The following is a 19,412-nucleotide window of genomic DNA, read 5'->3' as shown; positions in this document are numbered from 1 at the left end:
AATTAATGGTAAAAAAGGATCAAAGCATCATAATATAACAGTCAACTGTAACAAAGAACAAAATATCCAACGCTAGGATAATTGCTAAATGCAAAACAAAACGTCCTATATTGAAATCCATGTCAAAGATCTTTTTAGTACTTCAAGAAATTGTGTAATATAAAAGAAATTTAAAGGAACTACCTAGAAAAAGCAAAATAGGAAAAAGGAATCCAAAGAAGAGGAGAATCCCCAACAACTTTTAACACAAAATGGCCTGAAGAATGCACAATATCAAAAATTCAATCTAAAATGACATAATAGAATGCACAATATCAAACATTCAATCTAAGATATCCGTTGCCAGTCTTCTTCAAACCAAAATTCATTGTGATTTGAAACTAATTTTTTTGTGGCTACCGTACAATTAGAATATTTATTGCTCAGAAGCAGTTTGTGCTGCAACTGATGCACCAATCTTGTTCTAATACTTATAGCTGGCTGAGAAAGATAATATCTTAAAAACAATAATAGAATCCTGGACGTTTCCTGAATTTCAGCTTGACTTTGCATAAAAGCCGATAGCCAGAGCAAAGATCAGAATGGCCAGCGGAACCAGAATCTGGAAAAATTTTACTCTACTTTTGGAGTTCTGAGGGCTAGGTGCTGGTTTTCTGGTTTTACCGCTTTTTGTTTTAGATGGAAGGGATGAGAGGTCTATGTCTCCAATATAATATTCTTCCATCATAGCTCTTGCACTGGTACTGTGGCCAACATCTTCAAAATCATCAGTTGCATCTTGACCTGTGTAGAAACCAACTACAGCATTAAAACTAAAACTAGAGACTTAGTTCTCATATTGCAGAAGAATTACACAAACTTTGTAGTTTGTGATACAGAAAAATGTGTGCCAGTTAAACTCAGTCATACGTTTACAATTGATTTTACTTCACTAAATCTCACACATTAAATTCTGCTCAGTAAAACTAATATGACATTTATACTCTTCAACAGAAATGGTTATACTTTAGTTTTAAATTTTTATTCCAGAACAATGACTTTAAGAATGGAGCAATACCAGTTGATGAGAGCAAAACTTCGTCTCCTCCAGGATGGTCCTCCAAAAATCTAGTCACGTCATATACCTATTTAACATTTGAGATCAACATCCAGTTAATGTGTCAAATTTCATATAATAGCAAATTATTTTGGCTCAATATTAAGACGCATAACTAATCTTAGTTGACATTTAAAATAAACAAAAATGGCAGCTCCATTGCTACAAAAACATATGCTGCACCCATTTCAAGATGAGTTTTGTATATCTATATATATACATAATTGTTACTTTATAACTGGTTAATTAGTACGATGGCAGTTATGCATTAAGCACTCACTGATTATTGCTATTAAAACCACACCAATTATAAGAATAGAATATAATTAAAAACAGGCATCAACATCCTCCACAAGGAAATTCATGAGAGAAGCTTGAATGGATCCAATTCTTTGTTATATAGGTCAGCTTTCTGACAAATTACAATATAGTGAAAATGAAAAATCCTGCAAGTGGTAAAAAAGAATTGAGATTGCAAGCTAATTTTACTAAAAAGGAAGAAGCATAAACCTAAAATGCAGATTGAAATACAGATTTCTAAATGGCACCGTAGATAATCAACTCTAGTTTGGCACTGACCTACAATTTGCATGCAGTTATATACAGGGTGAAAACTTTGACATTTAAGCTGCCCATTGAATGTCATGGACCAGTTGGTATCCACCAGTTATCGGTTCTATTAATATTTCAGTTCCTTTGTTGGTGCTTTACCCTTTAGTTCGGCAACCAATTAATGACCTCTGGCTGGCAGCTTCCAAATTACAAATCTCTCCTATGGAAAATATCCACAGCTTCATTGCTCCATGTATAATTACAGTGAGCTCAATTTTCCAAACCCAAAATTTTTTCCCTCTAATATCCCTTCCTCCATATTATTTATTTCAGAACCTATGCATAGAAGCTTCAACAGAATATTGATAAAATCCTTTAGTATTAGGCAAACGCATCATACCTCTTGTAACAGAGGTGTGGCTTCAGCAAGAGCAGCTCCATCCCAACAACCCCCCATCAGTACAAACTTCAGATTTGTCTGTTCTGCTGACATTTATCTGCCTTTTTAAGGGTCGGAGCCTAAACACAGCATCCATCCTACACTAGTGGGTAGGGCAAAATCTTGTACATCAGTCATTCAGCATTAATAAATTGTTAGTGAACTGTGAAGCAGTAGGAACTAATTAGGAAATAACTAAATAGATTAAGATTGCAAAGGCTCCAGTTATGGTAAATATTCTACTTTTTCTCATTGAGACTCTATTTTCTTAGCTGAACAATAGATTCCCTTAGTACAATGTTGTTCCAACACAATCTTTTTTAACCCCTAGAGAATGCATGAACTGGAAGAAAAAGATTTTTAGAAACTTGTTAAATCCGACAGGATTTTTGTCCCTACCCCAAAATGATGCACCTTTGGAATGCTGTGTTTCTTCTAAACTAGCTCCCCAAGGCCTTAGTATTTTTTGGGCATCATTCCCTATCTTAAAACAAGTAGGCTTAATCATTTACATCAACAAATTATATATGAAAAGAATCTCACATAACGCGTAAGCTTATGTATTTTAAAATATGCACTATGAACCATAGTTGAACTACTCGCCAAAACAAAAAACTCGTCAAAACCAAAAACTCGCCAAGGCCCGAAAAAAATACTCGGCAAAAAACTCTAGAACTTAAAAAATTGCTTAAATTTAATTAGAAATGCATTTTTCTTGCAAAATTCAATGAGAAGATGCATCCCATGAGCCAATAAATGAGAAATGCTGAGTCCAGATATATTTAAATACAAAATTGCATCCTCATGAGGAATGCTGATGGCTGGAAGCAAAATAGTAAATAATTTTTGTAGAACTGAAAGTATATAAATCAATACAATTACACCTTCCTCTTCCCAGCTCTAGTAAAAACTATGGGAGAGATAGAACTAGAGGGTCTAGTCCTAGAAGTCTGTTATGGGCGTGATTGTGCCTCCTTGCTCGGTATGACTGGCTCAGGTTGTGGCTTGTCCTCCATCCTAGATGTAGCTCTGCCTCTAGCTGCACCTGGCACTGGCAATGACTCCTCATTCTCCTCAATGTCATCCAGTGTGAAACCAAATCCAACCCCCTCCTCCTCTATAGCCTACCTCTCCAAATCATTAACGTCATCCTCTGTAAACAATGGAGGTTGCTCCTGCAATGTCCAATCACTGTAAGGATCTATATCATCCAAATCAATTGGACCAGTTGGTGCTTCCTCTACCTTCCTTATGCGCAACCAAAGATTATATTGCACAAAGACAAGTTCATTGAGGTGTTTTTGAGCTAACTTGCTCCTCTTCTTCATGTGGATGGCCTCAAACAAGCTCCAATTGCATTCACGATTGGATAAACTACAAGGCTGACATAATATTTTGAGGGCAATTTTTTTTAGATTTGGGGTATTTCCACCCCAACTTTGCCACCAAGCATCTGCAAAATAAAATTAGGTTGAGGGTAGCACCCCTTGTGGGGGTCTGAGGGTGAGAAAGAGAGGGGTAGAGAGATAGGTATAGATCTTTGGAGAGAGAGGAGTGAGATGGAGAGTGGTAGAGAGGGGGATAGAGGAAGAGTGATAGGGAGATAGATAGGTCTAAAATTCGGGGCAAATAAAGTGAGTGAGATAGAGAGAGCAAGAGAATGCTGATAGGAGCCTACTGATTATTGAAATTTGACTGTCTGAAAATTTAAAAGATCTTCTAAAACCTAGAATTTGCATTATAACTCCAAGAGATCTGGAACCACTCTCAAACATCCTGCCAATATATACATGAAATATAACTTAAAATATATGTGACTTATACTTGAATGTTATATTTCATGTATATATTCTGATGAAGAGAATGAGACAGACTTGAAAATAAAAATAAAGAGTTTTTTGACATGTTCGAGCCTCTTTTTTTAATGTAGCCGAGTTTTTGTGAAAAACTTGCCAAAAACTCGGCGAGTTTTTCCCAGGAACTTGGCGAGTTTCTTTTGCGAGTCAATGGCATTACTACTCGCCATCCAGAAAAACTCGCGAGTTTTTAGAAACTCGCCAAGTTTTCGGCAAGTAGTCCAACTATGCTATGAACAATCGTCTACTTGTTTGAATCACCAATCCTTGGGCCATTTTTTCTTAAAATGTTTTTAAGATATGCCGCTACCCAAGGAGCATATAGGATTCCATCAGTCTTCAACATGTATCTTCAACAAAGTTCTTCACAGTAATTTCAACACTTAATACCATCGTTAGTTCATCTGCATTCCAATTTGCCTTAGAATGGCCCATGAGTTGATAATATGGACTAGTTAATCATATGTGGAATCTAACGATATGATGGCTCATTAGTTCCTAACTCTGACACCAAACATCCTAGCTATCTTGTATCAAGTTAAATATTGACACAGCGTGTCAGTTGAACATCTGCCATCATTTGGTGAACACAAATGCCCGTTGAGTGTTCCTAAAAGAGGTACACTCATGGTCTTTGGCACATTTTAGTTCATTCTATAATGGAAACGTGACAAAACAAGATCCAATCAATCAAGAATTTATGTACTATCATCATTGCCACTTCTTTATCTAAAAGTCTTGGGTATCAATATCAAATGGTTCATCTAGAAAAATTAAAAAGATATTGGTGGTTGGATCCAATCCATCTTCAATCACACCCTCCTCTAGATCTATTTTGATGCACATGCAATAAGTACTTGGTGTGGTTGTATTAGTCGGCGAATTGGCATCATTATAAGTAAAACATGTGGCTTCAATTGTGATGTAGAACCTAAATTTGATTGAGAGGAATTTTTGATGCCCCCAAAGAAACTTTAGGATCTAAGGAATCTTCATCATCTTAGAAAATATCATTTTTTATTATATCTTGGCCACTTTCTCTATCAACATGAATGTTTCCTTCCTCGAACTTTATTGGCAAGGGGTTTTAACACATTAAACAAGGTTGTTGTCCAACATATGTGGTTTCTCACTAATCTAATGATAAGTACTGTTGTGCTGCAAAAACACATGCCCCATTGTAAATAGGGACCCCCTCCTTTTTTTGTGTTTGCTTGTTAGCTAAGTTGGCATAGCTTGGCAGTAGTTTGTCTCCAGCTCCTCAGAGGGTAGTGATGTCTTGCTCATCCAGAGTGAATGCATGAGTCAATCCATGAAGTGTGGATTTTGTCCTTGCTAATGGGATGTTAAGTCAGGAATGGGTGAGTCAAGTCAGCAATTCCTACCTTGAGATGTGTTGTGAGGAAATTTTCCAAAGATTGATTCTAAAGGACAAAACCCATGTTTGAGGTGGTAAAGGAAATCTGCCTCTAGGTCAAGGTTCCCCTTCAATCCTTACATATCTTGAGTTTCCCCTTCCAAGATCCAGAATTGAGATGATGATTATTTGGGAATCCATGTTTGAAGTGTGGAAATCTGGAATTGGAACATGGAAATCCTTGTCTAAATTGCAAGTTGCAAGACAACCTTCAAGGATGAGAAATGCGGTGAGATCATGGAAATTTGATTGATAGAGTATGGAGTTGAAATTGTGAGAGAAAAATTGTCAAGAAAGAAATTGAATTTGAAGGTTGTGAAATGAAAATCCCTAAGTTGAAAGATGAAATTTCAAGGAAAAAATCAAGGAAATTCCAAGGAAAATCATGGAAAATCATGAATTATGAAAGAAAATTCCACTTCTAAGTCGTGGAATGTAAGAAATTTCCTGTCCATTGCATGGAAATACAACAAATTTCCACTCCATGGTGAAATTGCACCCAAGATTTCCTGTCCATGGTGAATTTGTGCCCAAGATTTCCTATCCCTTTTGATCTTTCTTTGTTTGAGGAGTCAAGTTAGTTTCCAAGTTTCAGCAAAAGCATAAATCCCTTTGTGATACCAACATATCACATCATTTCACTAAGACTATCCAATTGCATGTCAAGATCTGACTAAATACCTTGGGGTTGCCTTATTTGGTCACATTTTTTAGCATTTGAGGTTTCCTTGTTCAAGAGAGAATAAAATACTTAGTATTTTATTTTGTGTTCGAGGTGTCATAAAAAACACATCGACAAAATTGGTGCTAGAGGGAGGCATGAATATGTACTTCGGCCCTGTACACACCGCCCTTCACACCCATAAGCTTTCTTCGTCAACTATTATTCCCACCCACTTATTTTAGCAAGCTGATTATTTAACCCTAGGAATTGGTTCCGGATTCCGGTCGATGGGGTTTGTCATTCCGATGATCAACTAGTGCAACAAAGATAGGACCTAAACGGACGAACATTGGAACTTATCAATTCATATTTGGAGCACTTATCTTACAACTTTTTTACCCTCCTCCATGCCCCTCAATAGAATTACCACAAGAAGGAAGGCAAGAACATTGGGTCATCAACCGAATTTACAAAACAAAGGAGGCAGTTCATGATCAAATCTACCACAAGTTGGAATCAGTATGAGCTTTCAAAGCTAAATTTGAGATATGCTAGATCTCTTTTATGTTGAAAAATCCAAAAATAGTGAAAAATTAGAAAATCAAAAAAAAAAATCAGCAAATCAGAAAATCCAGGAAAAAAAAAAAATCTCAATGGATGGGGCAATAGTTTCGTGTTTCTTGTGGCCAAGATGATCAACAAGTTGATATTGTCCATCTTTGATGGGCTTTGAATGCACAACCACATCCTAGGAATTTATTCAAATTTGCATTACCAAGGAAGCGTAAAATCCATGATACGATTGAACACGATGAGATGCATTGCTTAACTTTCTTGTCAAGAATGGAGTTAGCACCACAAGGAAAGATCTCCTTTTCAGAATCGGTTAAGTCTTGACAATGGATTACACCTAGAAGACGTATTGCTACCTCATTGGTGCAAGATTCATAATACAACCCACTCCGAATTCACATGTTCATTATGTGAGATGGCATGATACGATTGAACACGATGAGATGCATTGCTTAACTTTCTTGTCAAGAATGGAGTTAGCACCACAAGGAAAGATCTCCTTTTCAGAATCGGTTAAGTCTTGACAATGGATTACACCTAGAAGACGTATTGCTACCTCATTGGTGCAAGATTCATAATACAACCCACTCCGAATTCACATGTTCATTATGTGAGATGGCAATCAATCAAGCTAAATTTTAGTTTGGGTTACCAAAACAGTCAAGCGTGGTAGAGGTGAGCATTACAGACAAAATTTGGAGTGCATACCTCCAACAAATAAGTTTGGCATCAAAAGAAGGATGTGTTGCCACATCATTCGATAGTAAGGGACATGAATTGTCAGAAGAAAAAATGATTGAGCCAAATGATCAATGTATTGCAGTTGGGGGCAACTTTGCATACCTTGCACCCTAGGAAGAATGTGTTGAAATGGACGATATTCAAGCAAAAAATATAGTGACAGTGATGATCAAGGTCTGGAAGTGTTGAAACAAGAACTACAAGTTACTGCTAAAGTAAATCATCAAGAAATTGAGAAGAACTTAGCAAAAGGCATAAGCAACTTGAAGGATTGTCATGATTCATTATCACTTGATGCCTCATCAATCAAGGAAGAATGGAATGACCCCAATATATCTCAAGAGGAAGAAATCCTTGGTGAACATTTGTTCATACAACAAAGAAAAGATTCAAATGAAGAGTTTCAAGCCGTCCTAAGAGGAGAAATTTCTAGCGTCCTTGAAGGTGAACAAGTAAAATGATGAGCAAGTTGTCACATGAAGGAAAAGGATGAAGAGCAATTCAAGTTGGCACTACAACCAGAGATTGTATTTGAGGGACAACTTGGAAAAAGAAAAGGAAGATCAATCTATCAAAGAGGCCTTGGTTTTCAAGGATATGCTTACAGAGCTGCACAAAGATGCATGGTTTACGCAACATGAAGACAGACAAATAGGAGAAATATTCCAAGCACTTGAGTTCAAGTTTGAGCCTGTGTTGCTCACTGGCAAATATAGCACTGACGCAAGTGGAATGATGCATCACCAATTGCGATCTCCTAAAGCTGCCAAGGATCTCTTATCATATGATGTGTTCGGTGATGATAGACAAGAATGTTCGTTCGAAGACGAAGCACATCAGGTTGTTTCAATTTGATTATGAGAGTTTAGGAAAAACAACTTGCATATGGATAAATCATGGACCAAATGAATTGCCTCAATTGTTGATATTGCATAATCTTTTTGTCGATTATGAAAGTTGCACAATCAAAGGTTATTTATTTGAATTCAAGGATGAGTTTGCAAAGCTTCAAACCATGACTTATGCCTTGTTACTGCTGAAGGTTTTGAGAAATCATGTTAGGTCTTGTATATCTTTAGAACTTTTGAGTATTGTTCACTCAAAGTTTTGTACATAGCTTTTAGAATAGGTTTCCTTTCTGTTTGTTTTAGTTTAGTTTGTTTTGCTTAGCTTAGTTGTCAGTCTGCCTTGAGTCATTTGGCTTGAGTGGTCCTAGTTTCCCTTAGTTTAGTTTGCTTCGAGTCTTTAGTGTAAATTGTTGCTTAGTTTAGTTTCCTTTGTGGGAACTTTATTTGTGAGAAAGGCGTTGTATTGTTTTTGCCATACACTGGCACAATTTTGATTCTACGTCTGGTTTATTTCTTGGATAATTGTTTATGAAGTTTTTTAGATTCTGAGGTTATTCTTCTCTTACTTTATCATTTGGTTAGGATTTGTCCTTGACTTGGAAGGGAATCATCTATTGTGTCTTGATACTGAAATCTTTTGATTATTACATCTCTTGCACATTTAATCAATTGCTCTAAGTCATTGTAATTTCTTAAGAAGTCATGGCTAGTGAAAAATCTTAAATCCTACTTCAGCGCCACTGTAATTCTCAAACCCATTATGAGCTTCACTGCTTGAGAGCCAAAATGCAAAATATGTGAAAACAGAAGAGTATCAAAAAAAAAAGAGAGAAAAATAAAGGAAAATGAAATTAAAATAAATATCAAAAATTTGGCTTTGGGAACTTGTGAATAACTCCATCAAGGCTATGGACGCCCGGCTGGCAATGGAGCAATGTTTGTAGAAATTACAACAATAACACTGCAATTCCCTAAAACATAGCTCTATCACCCCTAACCTTTCACCCTTTGATTGGGATGATGCAGGATTCCGCTGACAATTTTCAAATGTTGTGCCCATTAGCAAGATCCATTCAGAAGTGAGTCGCATTGACTGTTCAACCATGTTGCCTGCTGGTTTGACTATGTTTTGGGAGTTCCAGCAGTGCAACACCCAAATGAGGAAATCCAGTGGTATGGATGTACTGTTCTATCCAGCAGTAGAATGTTCACTTAAATCAACTTTTTCCTGATTCATCCCATAATTTTTGCTTTTTTGACACTTCTAATTATGTCTTGTTCAACTCTCTTTAGAGTGGAGACTACTTGTTTTCCTCAATTGTGAATGATTTCAACCCACTTGATTCTAGTCCTACCAGATGCAAAACTGGGGTTTTTGGCTATGAACCTGTGTGACACAATCATCAAGGGTTGAAGGCTAACTATGAAAGAATTTTGAAAATCACTTCACTAATTTTAAGTCCTACACACAAAAGTCTCATCAAATCAGATTAAGTATTAGTCTACAGGTGCAGGCTATTGGGAAGTTGGAAGCTACAGTAAAATGGAACATCAAGTCTCTTTTACCCTGCTCTTATTATTTCATTCGTCAGCAGCCTCTAATATTTCATCTATCCTACTCTTGCTTCTGGAGGGTTCACTGGGTAGCTGATTTTGGGTGTATACAGAGCAAACAGAGCTATTGGCACCTGATACAGTCCAGATCTATGGTTACTGTTTCCTATATTAGTTCATATATGCTGCACACTCACTGTGAGACTCAGGTAGTAGCTGGTCCATACCACCTCCACTAGGTACTCATGGCATTTTTATTTGCCTTTTTTTTATTGCCTGTCTTAAGGAATTTCCACTCTGAAGACAAATTCCTAGCTGTTCAGGGGGAATTGAATTGTATTTTCTGAACTGCATATACTACACTTCAAATTATCTTCACACACAATACTTCTTTCCCTCTTCTTCGCTAGTTTTACTTGGTAATTGGTTGTGAGAAAAAAAACTCTACATTCTATAATGCTGCTCTTGTTCTTTTCTTTGAAACAGAGTGAAAATTTTCATCTTTGCATTTATCTAGGTTAGCATAAACCCTACTTTTCCACTACACCACGTTCTGCACAACAATAGCTGCTACTCCCAAAATTATTGTGGTTCCCTATAGTGGAGTGACAAGCGATCTCCAAGCTTATGTGAAAAGACTCTGCATACACCTGATAATAGAAAACAAACGTCCTGTTCAGCCTCAAACATTGCCGTCTGAGACTATCCTCTTGTGCTTTTAACTGTACAACTTCTTTCAAAGGTCCATTGGGCTTCAAACATTCGGCCCCCTCCATTTTTGAGTTGTAAAATTAATGGGATCCATCACTATCCACCTCTCCCCATTAGGCACTCAAAAGCATAGGTTGTGTAATTGTGAAGATCTGAACAGAGTTTAAATACTAGATAGGATGGGATAAGGAAGCAATCAAAGAATCCAAGAAAGACCTTCATTGACACAGTGACTTGAAACAAAACCCTCAGTCAAACTATATCAACCAAGGTTAATAAATGAAGCAGAAAGTAGTCAAAACAAGATTTGGAATATGGTTTCGAGGGTTTGGATGGATGAAAGGCCCAACCAAATAAGGGTCTGCTGCTGCCAATTCTATTTGCAGTAATGAAATGTCAAATAAATGCTAAATAACCTTAATAAAATAGAATTTAAAACCATAATTTATCCTAGCGTGGGGAAAACATTTTGACTTTTATAAATGAAGGGATCTCGGGATTGGAGAATGATTAAATTGAATTTTTCACAAGTTGGTGAAACTGGGATGCAATTCTAAATGGCACAAGAATTATCAAACCCCAATGATGAAAAACTTAAAAGATGGAATCTGCCAACTCTTGGAAGATACCTTCCTCCACAGAGTGACTCTACTGTAAAAGAACAGAGTGACTCTACTGTAAAAGAACATGCAGAAATCTCAAGGGATGTAGAACCAATAACTCATATCCTGGAGTCCAAAAGCCATGACAGAAAGGTAGACAGGTGCCAGTGGTTTGTGAACAGAAGACTAGCAGCTCCTTACCAAGTCCTAACTAAAGTAGCTAGGTAGAAGCCCTAGAGTAGTGAGGAAGAGTCATGTACAAAGACATAAGACTTTCAAGGTAGAATCGCAGCACCTGAATGACAGTATGGGTGTACTGGAGATAAGAGCATGAAAGAACATCAAAATTAGACTCATGTATTACACACCACACTATTCCATATTTCTAACCATCACTTGGAGAGTATGAGTTGAAATTAAGACAAACATGATGCAGCAAGGAGTGCAATACAAGACTTTTGGCTGTATGGTACCATTCCATTTCATTTAGCCAAGTAATTAATTATTGTTTTTCTTCTAAAGTATATTATTAGTTTTCTATCTCTTGAAGTTTCGAATTCGGGGGTTTGTACTTGTAAACTTTGAATTTTGAACTCTAAATTTATGATACTTATTTTATTTGTTTTAAGTTTCCTTATTGACAAAATATGGTAGAGGCTATTACTGTTTATGGAATGGGGTTCAAAGCCCCTACTGATAAGGAGATAAAAGACTCCATTTTGATCCAAAAGGTGGCTGATGTGAATGGCATAATTAATACAACACTATGAGATATGGAAGAGGGAGTGTTGCACCACCATGACTGAGTTGGATAGATAGAGGAAATATAACATTATTGAATTTCTTTGTTTCTTCCTCGGCTGATTATACTTCTTCAAACCCATTGATTTAATGATTAATATTTTTAATTTCTAGTTTACTGATTATTGTTAGCATTATAAATTTCATTATTTCTTTTTCAAACAGCATAGTCTTTTTAAAATCAATTGATGCTCCATGAAATACAGAATATTTTGAATTTCTTTGTGAGATTTTGGAGGAGTCTTGGCCATGGTGGATGAGAAAAACATTGTACAAATAGTTAAAACTAATGCAACAAATAATATTGTTATAGGTAAACTTCTCATGGATAGGCACCCATCTTTATTTTAGACTCTTTGTATTGTTCATTGCTTTAACCTTCTCTTTGTATTTTAAACTTCTCTTGTGGATTAAAACATATGTGGAGCATGGTAAAAATAATTGCAAACACATAATACAAACCATACTTGAGTCCTCAATCTAATGAGGATATATACAGACAAGGCATTGGCTTGTCCTAAAATAACCACTTTGCAACAAACTTTATCTCATTGCAATCTTTGCTTCAACAAAAGGCTACTTTTAAGTCAATGTTTGTCAGTGAGGAGTGGTCTACATCATCATATGCTAAGACCATAGAGAGGTTGACTTGGTTAATTGGATTTCTTATAAGCATCGTTTCTGGTATCCAACAAAGGAGATCATAGAGGTTAGTTCATATTTGATTTTCCATTATATTTTTGCTTGTATTTTTATTCTATTTTTTTATTTTTGTTCACACTAATTATTAATAATATTTAACAATAATTGCAATTCCTAGAGCCTTTAGTTGTTCTCCTTCAAGTTGTTGATGAGGAGAAGTATATATATATATATATATAATTCTACTTATTTTGGGGTTGACATCATTAATTAATAGGATGACAACTTCATCTTCACAACCCCTTACATAACTTCATCTTCACAACCCCTTACATGCAGCTACTTATTTTTTAAATTCAACATTCCAATTCCGTCCAAATTTCAAAGCCAATGAGGATGTTCTAAGTGGGCTCTACACAATCATGGAGTGGATGATACCTAATCCTCAACTTGGAGTGAAGATAATGTCTAAGATTGGGATCTATAGACTTGTACAAAGTTACCTCTTTGCACCGGGCAAATGCAAGACAACTCAAACAACATTGCAACTAGGTAAGTTTATTAAGGGCATAACTTAAGCTTAAATTACCAGTTTGTAGGGGTAGGAGAGTGGGTTCTGGGCCGGTTCAAACCCTGTTCACAGTCCGGTCCATTGTGGGTTTGGACAAGATTCTGGCCCCAACTTGTGGATCCGGCCCTAGCGAGCCCAAGTTAACCCAAGACGAATTTTGTCTCCCAAAACATTGTTCTGCTGAATCTGGCAAGTTTCCAACTTTTTTTTACCTTTTTAATTTGTTTTTTATTTCAAAAAGGTCATTTCGCCTCCCCAACCCTAATTTATGCCATACAAAACATCTAAAAGGCAAAACCAACCTCATTTTTCATATTGTGAATGAAAAACAAAAATATTTTCTGCCATTGCTAAACTTATTTTCTTGCTTGCCATTGCAAAAATAGAGTTGATGATTGATCATTGAACGCTCCAAGCTGGTTGTTGTGCTATTCCTACACATTTACAAGTGTTGGTTTGTTGTCAAGATCGTAAAGGAAGATTTCTTCAAAAGAGGTAGGCTCTTTGAAGTTTTGGGTTATTTTCTGTAATGTCCCCATTTTGTAATAGGATTTAATAATAAATATTAATAATAAAATTAAAAGAAGAAAAATAAAATTAAAATTAAAAAAAAAACTTAGTTAAGTTTAATGAATGGTCAAAAGGCACGAAATGAAAAGTCGTGACCTCCTCAAACATGAGGTATAAAAGGAGAAGAGAACTTCATTTGAAACAACAATTTTAATCTACAATCAAAAGTGCAGATCTGAATTAAATAAGACAACAATGAGGAGACATGACCCTTTTAAAGGGATATCTCTTTCCAAAGAGATGTGTCTCTTTAATGAGATATGAGGGTATAAAAGAGTAAGCAATTATATAGAGGGGGGAGCAGTGGTATATGGAGCAGAGGGATTAAGAAAGGATTAATGGAAGAAAAAAGGAATGGGCAGAAAATAAGGAAGTGAATTTTAAGGACAGAAATGATGAAAGGTTGTGGCATTTTGAAGGGGTGGTAATTGTGAAAGGTTGTGACCCTTGCAAAGGGAAGGCATGATGAGAGAGTATGATTGTCCCTCACATTGGAAGTTATAAGGAAGAGTGTTGGTGTTGGAAATAAGCCACACCCGGACCGACGATGGACTGGTCCAAGAGGGGCCAGTAGCTCAGTGGTAGAGCACTCCAGCACCGTATGGAAGGTCCTAGGTTCGAGACCTAGCTGGTCCATGTCTCAACATGGTATCAAAGCCAGGTCTAGGCTGGGAGCCCCAAGCACACGAGAGGTGTGGCTTAAGAGGGGGTGTTGGTGTTGGAAATAAGCCACACCCGGACCGACGATGGACTGGTCCAAGAGGGGCCAGTAGCTCAGTGGTAGAGCACTCCAGCACCGTATGGAAGGTCCTAGGTTCGAGTCCTAGCTGGTCCATGTCTCAACAAGGAGAAGGTTTCATTTGAGAAGGAGATTGGAAGGGGATTCCATTTTAGAGCAAACGAAAAGGGCAGAAAGGAGGATATGGGATGCCATCCTAAAATGCAAAATTTTGAGTATAAACAGCAGACCAAATATGTTATCAGTAGATTTGGAAAGGGGAATATATGTAACCATCGAATGGAATCAGATTGAGCATTAGTAACTAAATATACAGAAGTTCAAATATACTTATGGGTTTGGGCTATGAGATCTTTATGCACAGCGTGATGAATGTTATCTGCTCATTGATGATTAATAATATGATGTTGGTTATAACTGTTTATAATATACATTACTGTCTATAATTTATAGCTGACTGTTTATGTCTGCTTATAATAGGCTGTATGTTTGTGATTCTATATATATATCACAGTGAGTATTAATTAATATCTTGCTGTTGTTTATGCAGAATGTGTGCATAATACTGGAACTCTTCATGTCTTCTGAATGTAACCAACCATGGTAGAGAAATTGGGGAATTACAAGTAGGGGAACACTGATGGAGTCATCTTCTAGATACTCCGCCTCATGGTATAAGACCAGGGAGTCTGTCGATTTGTTTTTTATGCACATGCAAACACAGAATAAAATACCTAAGGGTACCTTATCCTCTCTTGAATAAAGTTTCCCGACTGCTGAAGATTTCGCCGAAGGATCAATCAAAGCAACTCCAAGGTTCTTGTATGTAGGATCTCTACTCGTGGATAAGCTCTTCGTGGTATGATGTGATTTGTTGGAATCACAAGGGGACTTACACTCGATGACCTAAACGTCTGATTTGCTGGAATCAGAAGTCCTATTTACTAACTGGAAGACAAACAAATGGTAAAAGATGCAGGGTTCAGGAAGTCTACTCTACTACCTAGAATGCGAGAAGATGGATGAATGACTAGGTGGAGTCCTACTGGGCTGGGTCTCACCATCAGGCTTGAACAATCTGACACCAACTCAGTGCGATCTTCTAAGGGATGCTTCCAATACGTTCAAATCGTACACCATCAGACACTGATCACCATTCAAGATAATGCATGAACAATAGACGTGTAACGACTTAAGATTAAGCTCATTTTATGCTAGTTGACCACGCAGGGCGCACTTACAATCAGTAAGAGGCTAGTGGTATGGATTAGACGGATTCCACACAGGTGCATTCAACAACTTCTTTCATTCAATTTAATTATCTATCATCTAAAATGAAGATTCAACAAGAGACCATGCATATTGCAACGAAACAACACACTTCACCATAACTTCAATGAAAATGGAGTTTGTTTACAATCACTGGCAACAATTTCTTGCCTTGTCTTCCTAATTTACTCTAATTGCTATTCTATCAGCTGACTATTCACTATTAGCTAACTATTCACCCACTATCAACTATTGACTAACTATTAGCCTTTACAAATGAGGAGCCGGGGCTTATATAGCGCTCTCAATACAATTCAATGGCTCAGATCAATTTGAGATCAATGGCCGAGATTTTACAATGAAAACCCTAATTAGGGTTTGTTACAACAAACTCAATTCTGGCCAATGAAATAATTGCATTATTTGGACACATGTCTTCTCTGGAATATTCGACCAATGGATAACCGGGGTAGTGTTGTGACGTATTCACACATCGCCCCATTGCAAATGGGGACCCCTACTTTTTTTGCTTTCTGGGGTTCGCTTTCTAGGTGTTTAGGGTTTGTCTGTTAGCCTTTGCATTTTGAGTGTCGCCAGGGGATCAATAGGATGGTAGGCTTTGCTTGAGCGAGGTGAGTCTTTCGGACCCCAGAATTAGGGTTTCTTTGAGAGTCTTCTTTAGGGCCTGGTTTTGCTCTTGTTGCTAATTGTGTCTTGCTTTGTGAGTGGGTATCATTCTTGAAGGTCTGAGTTAGGTCGAGTTGGTGAGTGATTAAGTCTGGAATGTCCTGATCCTGAAATTTGGCTAAGTCTGGAATGTCCTGATCCTGAAATTTGACTAAGTCTGGAAAACTGAAGGATCCTCCAAAAACTAGATTTTGCAATATAACTCCTAGAGGTCTGAAACCACTCTCAAACATCCTGAAAGTATATATGGAATATTTCTTCTGTTTCTTATACTTAAATGTTATATTCCATAAAATGATCCTGACGGAGAGTCCAAAATGTCAAATTTCGCTCCTGACCCTTCCAAGGGTCCAGAGCGAAAACTCTTCAATCACCTATTTTCCCTTGCAAAATCAAGTCAAGATTTTGGTTTTTATGACCTAGAGAGGAGTGAGGCAAGGTGTTCTAAGTCTTGGAGGTGATTTGAAGTTGAAAGGATGGTGAAATAGCCCTAAAACAAGATTTTCGCTCCTGACCCTTCCAAAGGGTCCAGAGCGAAAATCCTAAAATCTACCTATTCCTTTCAAATTTATGCTAAGCTATGCCTGGACCAAGGTAAAAGATGCCCTTGTGATTGCCCTTAAGTCGATGGTTGTCTCCAGAAGTAATGATTTTAGGCCAGAAGAGGAAATTCGCTCCTGACCCTTCCAAAGGGTCCAGGGCGAAAATCCTTCAATCACCTATTTTGCCTTGCAAAATCAAGATAAACTTGGGTTGGATGAGAGAAGAAAAGTGTTTCCTTGCCTTGTGAGGTGGATTGAAGTTGAAATGATGAAAAAATGAGCTACAAACAAGAAATTCGCTCCTGACCCTTCCAAAGGGTCCAGAGCGAAAAACACTAAAACCATCCTTTTCTCCAAATTTTGTGCTAAGTCGGGCCTGGACTAGGGTGAGAGAAGCTATTTGGAATGCCTTGGAAAGATGTTTGACCATCAAAAGTGTGAATTTTGAGCTAAAATTGGAATTCGCTCCTGACCCTTCCAGAGGGTCCAGGGCGAAATTCTTATAGGGCCTGTCCCTGGAAAGACTCTTGAACAAACTTAATTTTGATGTCTTCTTGTTGATGATTTAAGGTATAAAATGCTATGTTGAAATGAATTTATTATGTGTCCTTAATCATCTTTTTGTTTGTCTTGCAGTTAAAAGAAGACCAGGGCAAGACAAGGACGACCTTCTCCAGTCCAGCATCAACAAGGACGACATTTTCCGGTCCAGCATCATCAGGGACAACCTCTTCCAGTCCAGCATTTGAAGGAAAGGTACACCATCCATCCTGCACATCAAAGACAAAGGAGGTTAAAGCAAGGGTTCATTGAAGAAGCAGACAGTTTCAGAAGAGTTAATTAAAGTTAGCTTCTCAGCATCATCAAATTGAGCATCTACCAAGTTACAAGTGTCAGACAAGGTGGCATCCCAGTCATCACTCCTCCAGTCGGATTGGTCCACCTCAGCGTGTCCAGATTTAATGTACCTGACTCATTGGGGATGGCACAAACTTCGATGTACCTACCCCGACTATCCATTGGTCGAATATTCCAGAGAAGACATGTGTCCAAATAATGCAATTATTTCATTGGTCAAAATTAAGTTTGTTGTAACAAACCCTAATTAGGGTTTCATTGTAAAATCTTGGCCATTGATCTCAAATTGATCTAAGCCATTGAATTGTATTGAGGGCGCTATATAAGCCCTGGCTCCTCATTTGTAAAGGCTGATAGTTAGTCAATAATAGCTAATAGTTAATAGTTAGTAATAGAGGCCAGAATAGTAGAATAGCAATTAGAGTAGATTAAGAAGAGAAGGCAAGACATTGTTGCCTTAATTGTAAAGACTTCTTTTCATTGAAGATATGGTGGAATATGTTGTTTCTTTCCAATGTGCATGGTCTCTTGTTGAATCTTCATTTTTTATGATGGATGATTAGATTGAGTGAAGAAAATTGTTGAATGCACCTGTGTGGAATCTGTCTAGTCCATACCACTAGCCTCTTACTGATGGTAAGTGCGCCCTGCGTGGTCAACTGGCATAAAATGAGCTTAATCTTAAATCGTTACATGTCTATTGTTCATGCATTATCTTGAATGGTGATCATTGTCAAATGGTGTACGATTTGAACATATTGGAAGCATCCCTTAGAAGATCGCACTGAGTTGGTGTTGAATTGTTCAACCTGATGGTGAGACCCAGCCCAGTAGGACTCCACCTAGTCATTCATCCATTTTCTCGCATTCTAGGTAGTAGAGTAGACGTCCTGAACCCTGCATCTTTTGTCATTTGTTTGTCTTCCAGTTAGTTAATAGGACTTGTGATTCCAGCAAATCAAACGTTTAGGTCATTGAGTGTAAGTCCCCTTGTGATTCCAGCAAAATCACATCATACTGCGAAGAGCTTATCCACAAGTAGAGATCCTACAAAGCAGAACCTTGGAGTTGCCTCGACTGATCCTTCGGCAAGATCTTTAGCAGTCAGGAACTTTATTCAAGAGAGGATAAGGTACCTTTTAGGTATTTTATTCTGTGTTTGGTCGTGTACAAAATACACATCAACAGGTAGGTACATCGAAGTTAGTGTCATCTTTGATGAGTCGGGTACATTGAATCTGGACCCACTGAGATGGACCAATTTGACTGGAGGAGTGATGACTGGGATGCCACCTTGTCTAACACTTGCACCTTGGTAGATATTCAATTTGATGATGCTAAGAAGCTAACTTTAATTAACTCTTCTGAAACTGTCTGCTTCTTCAACGAACCCTTTCTTTAACCTCCTTTGTCTTTGATGTGCAGGATGGATGGTGTACCTTCCCTTAAAATGCTGACAGGAAGAGGTCGTCCCTGATGATGCTGGACTGGAGAAGGTCGTCCTTGATGATGTTGGACTAGAGAAGGTCGTCCTTGATGATGCTAGACTGGAAAAGGTCGTCCTTGATGATGCTGGACTAGAGAAGGTCGTCCTTGATGATGTTGGACTGGAAAAGGTCGTCCTTGATGATGCTAGACTAGAAGAGGTCGTCCTTGATGATGCTGGACTGGAATAGGTCG

At 37.6% G+C, this 19,412-nt stretch overlaps 1 protein-coding gene across 5 annotated transcripts in view; it reads right to left on the bottom strand.

Moving 5' to 3' along the window:
- Positions 1-273: 273 nt before the first annotated feature.
- LOC131061562 (cytochrome b5) overlaps positions 274-19,412 on the bottom strand; it is a 46,485-nt gene continuing 27,346 nt past the window's right edge. For all 5 annotated transcript variants that reach the window (XM_057995295.1, XM_057995298.2, XM_057995297.2 and 2 more), the window contains 2 exons: positions 1,058-1,124; positions 274-783 (listed from right to left, as the gene is read on the bottom strand). In XM_057995295.1, coding sequence (XP_057851278.1) covers positions 536-783; positions 1,058-1,124 — 315 coding nt within the window. In that variant the 3' untranslated portion in view covers positions 274-535. The remainder of the gene's footprint in view (positions 784-1,057; positions 1,125-19,412) is intronic.

Source organism: Cryptomeria japonica, chromosome 3 (assembly GCF_030272615.1).
Source record: "Cryptomeria japonica chromosome 3, Sugi_1.0, whole genome shotgun sequence".
NCBI classification, from domain to species: domain Eukaryota; kingdom Viridiplantae; phylum Streptophyta; class Pinopsida; order Cupressales; family Cupressaceae; genus Cryptomeria; species Cryptomeria japonica.
The sequence above is the reverse complement of the archived record's forward strand: the minus strand, read 5'-3'. Positions and strand labels throughout refer to the sequence as shown.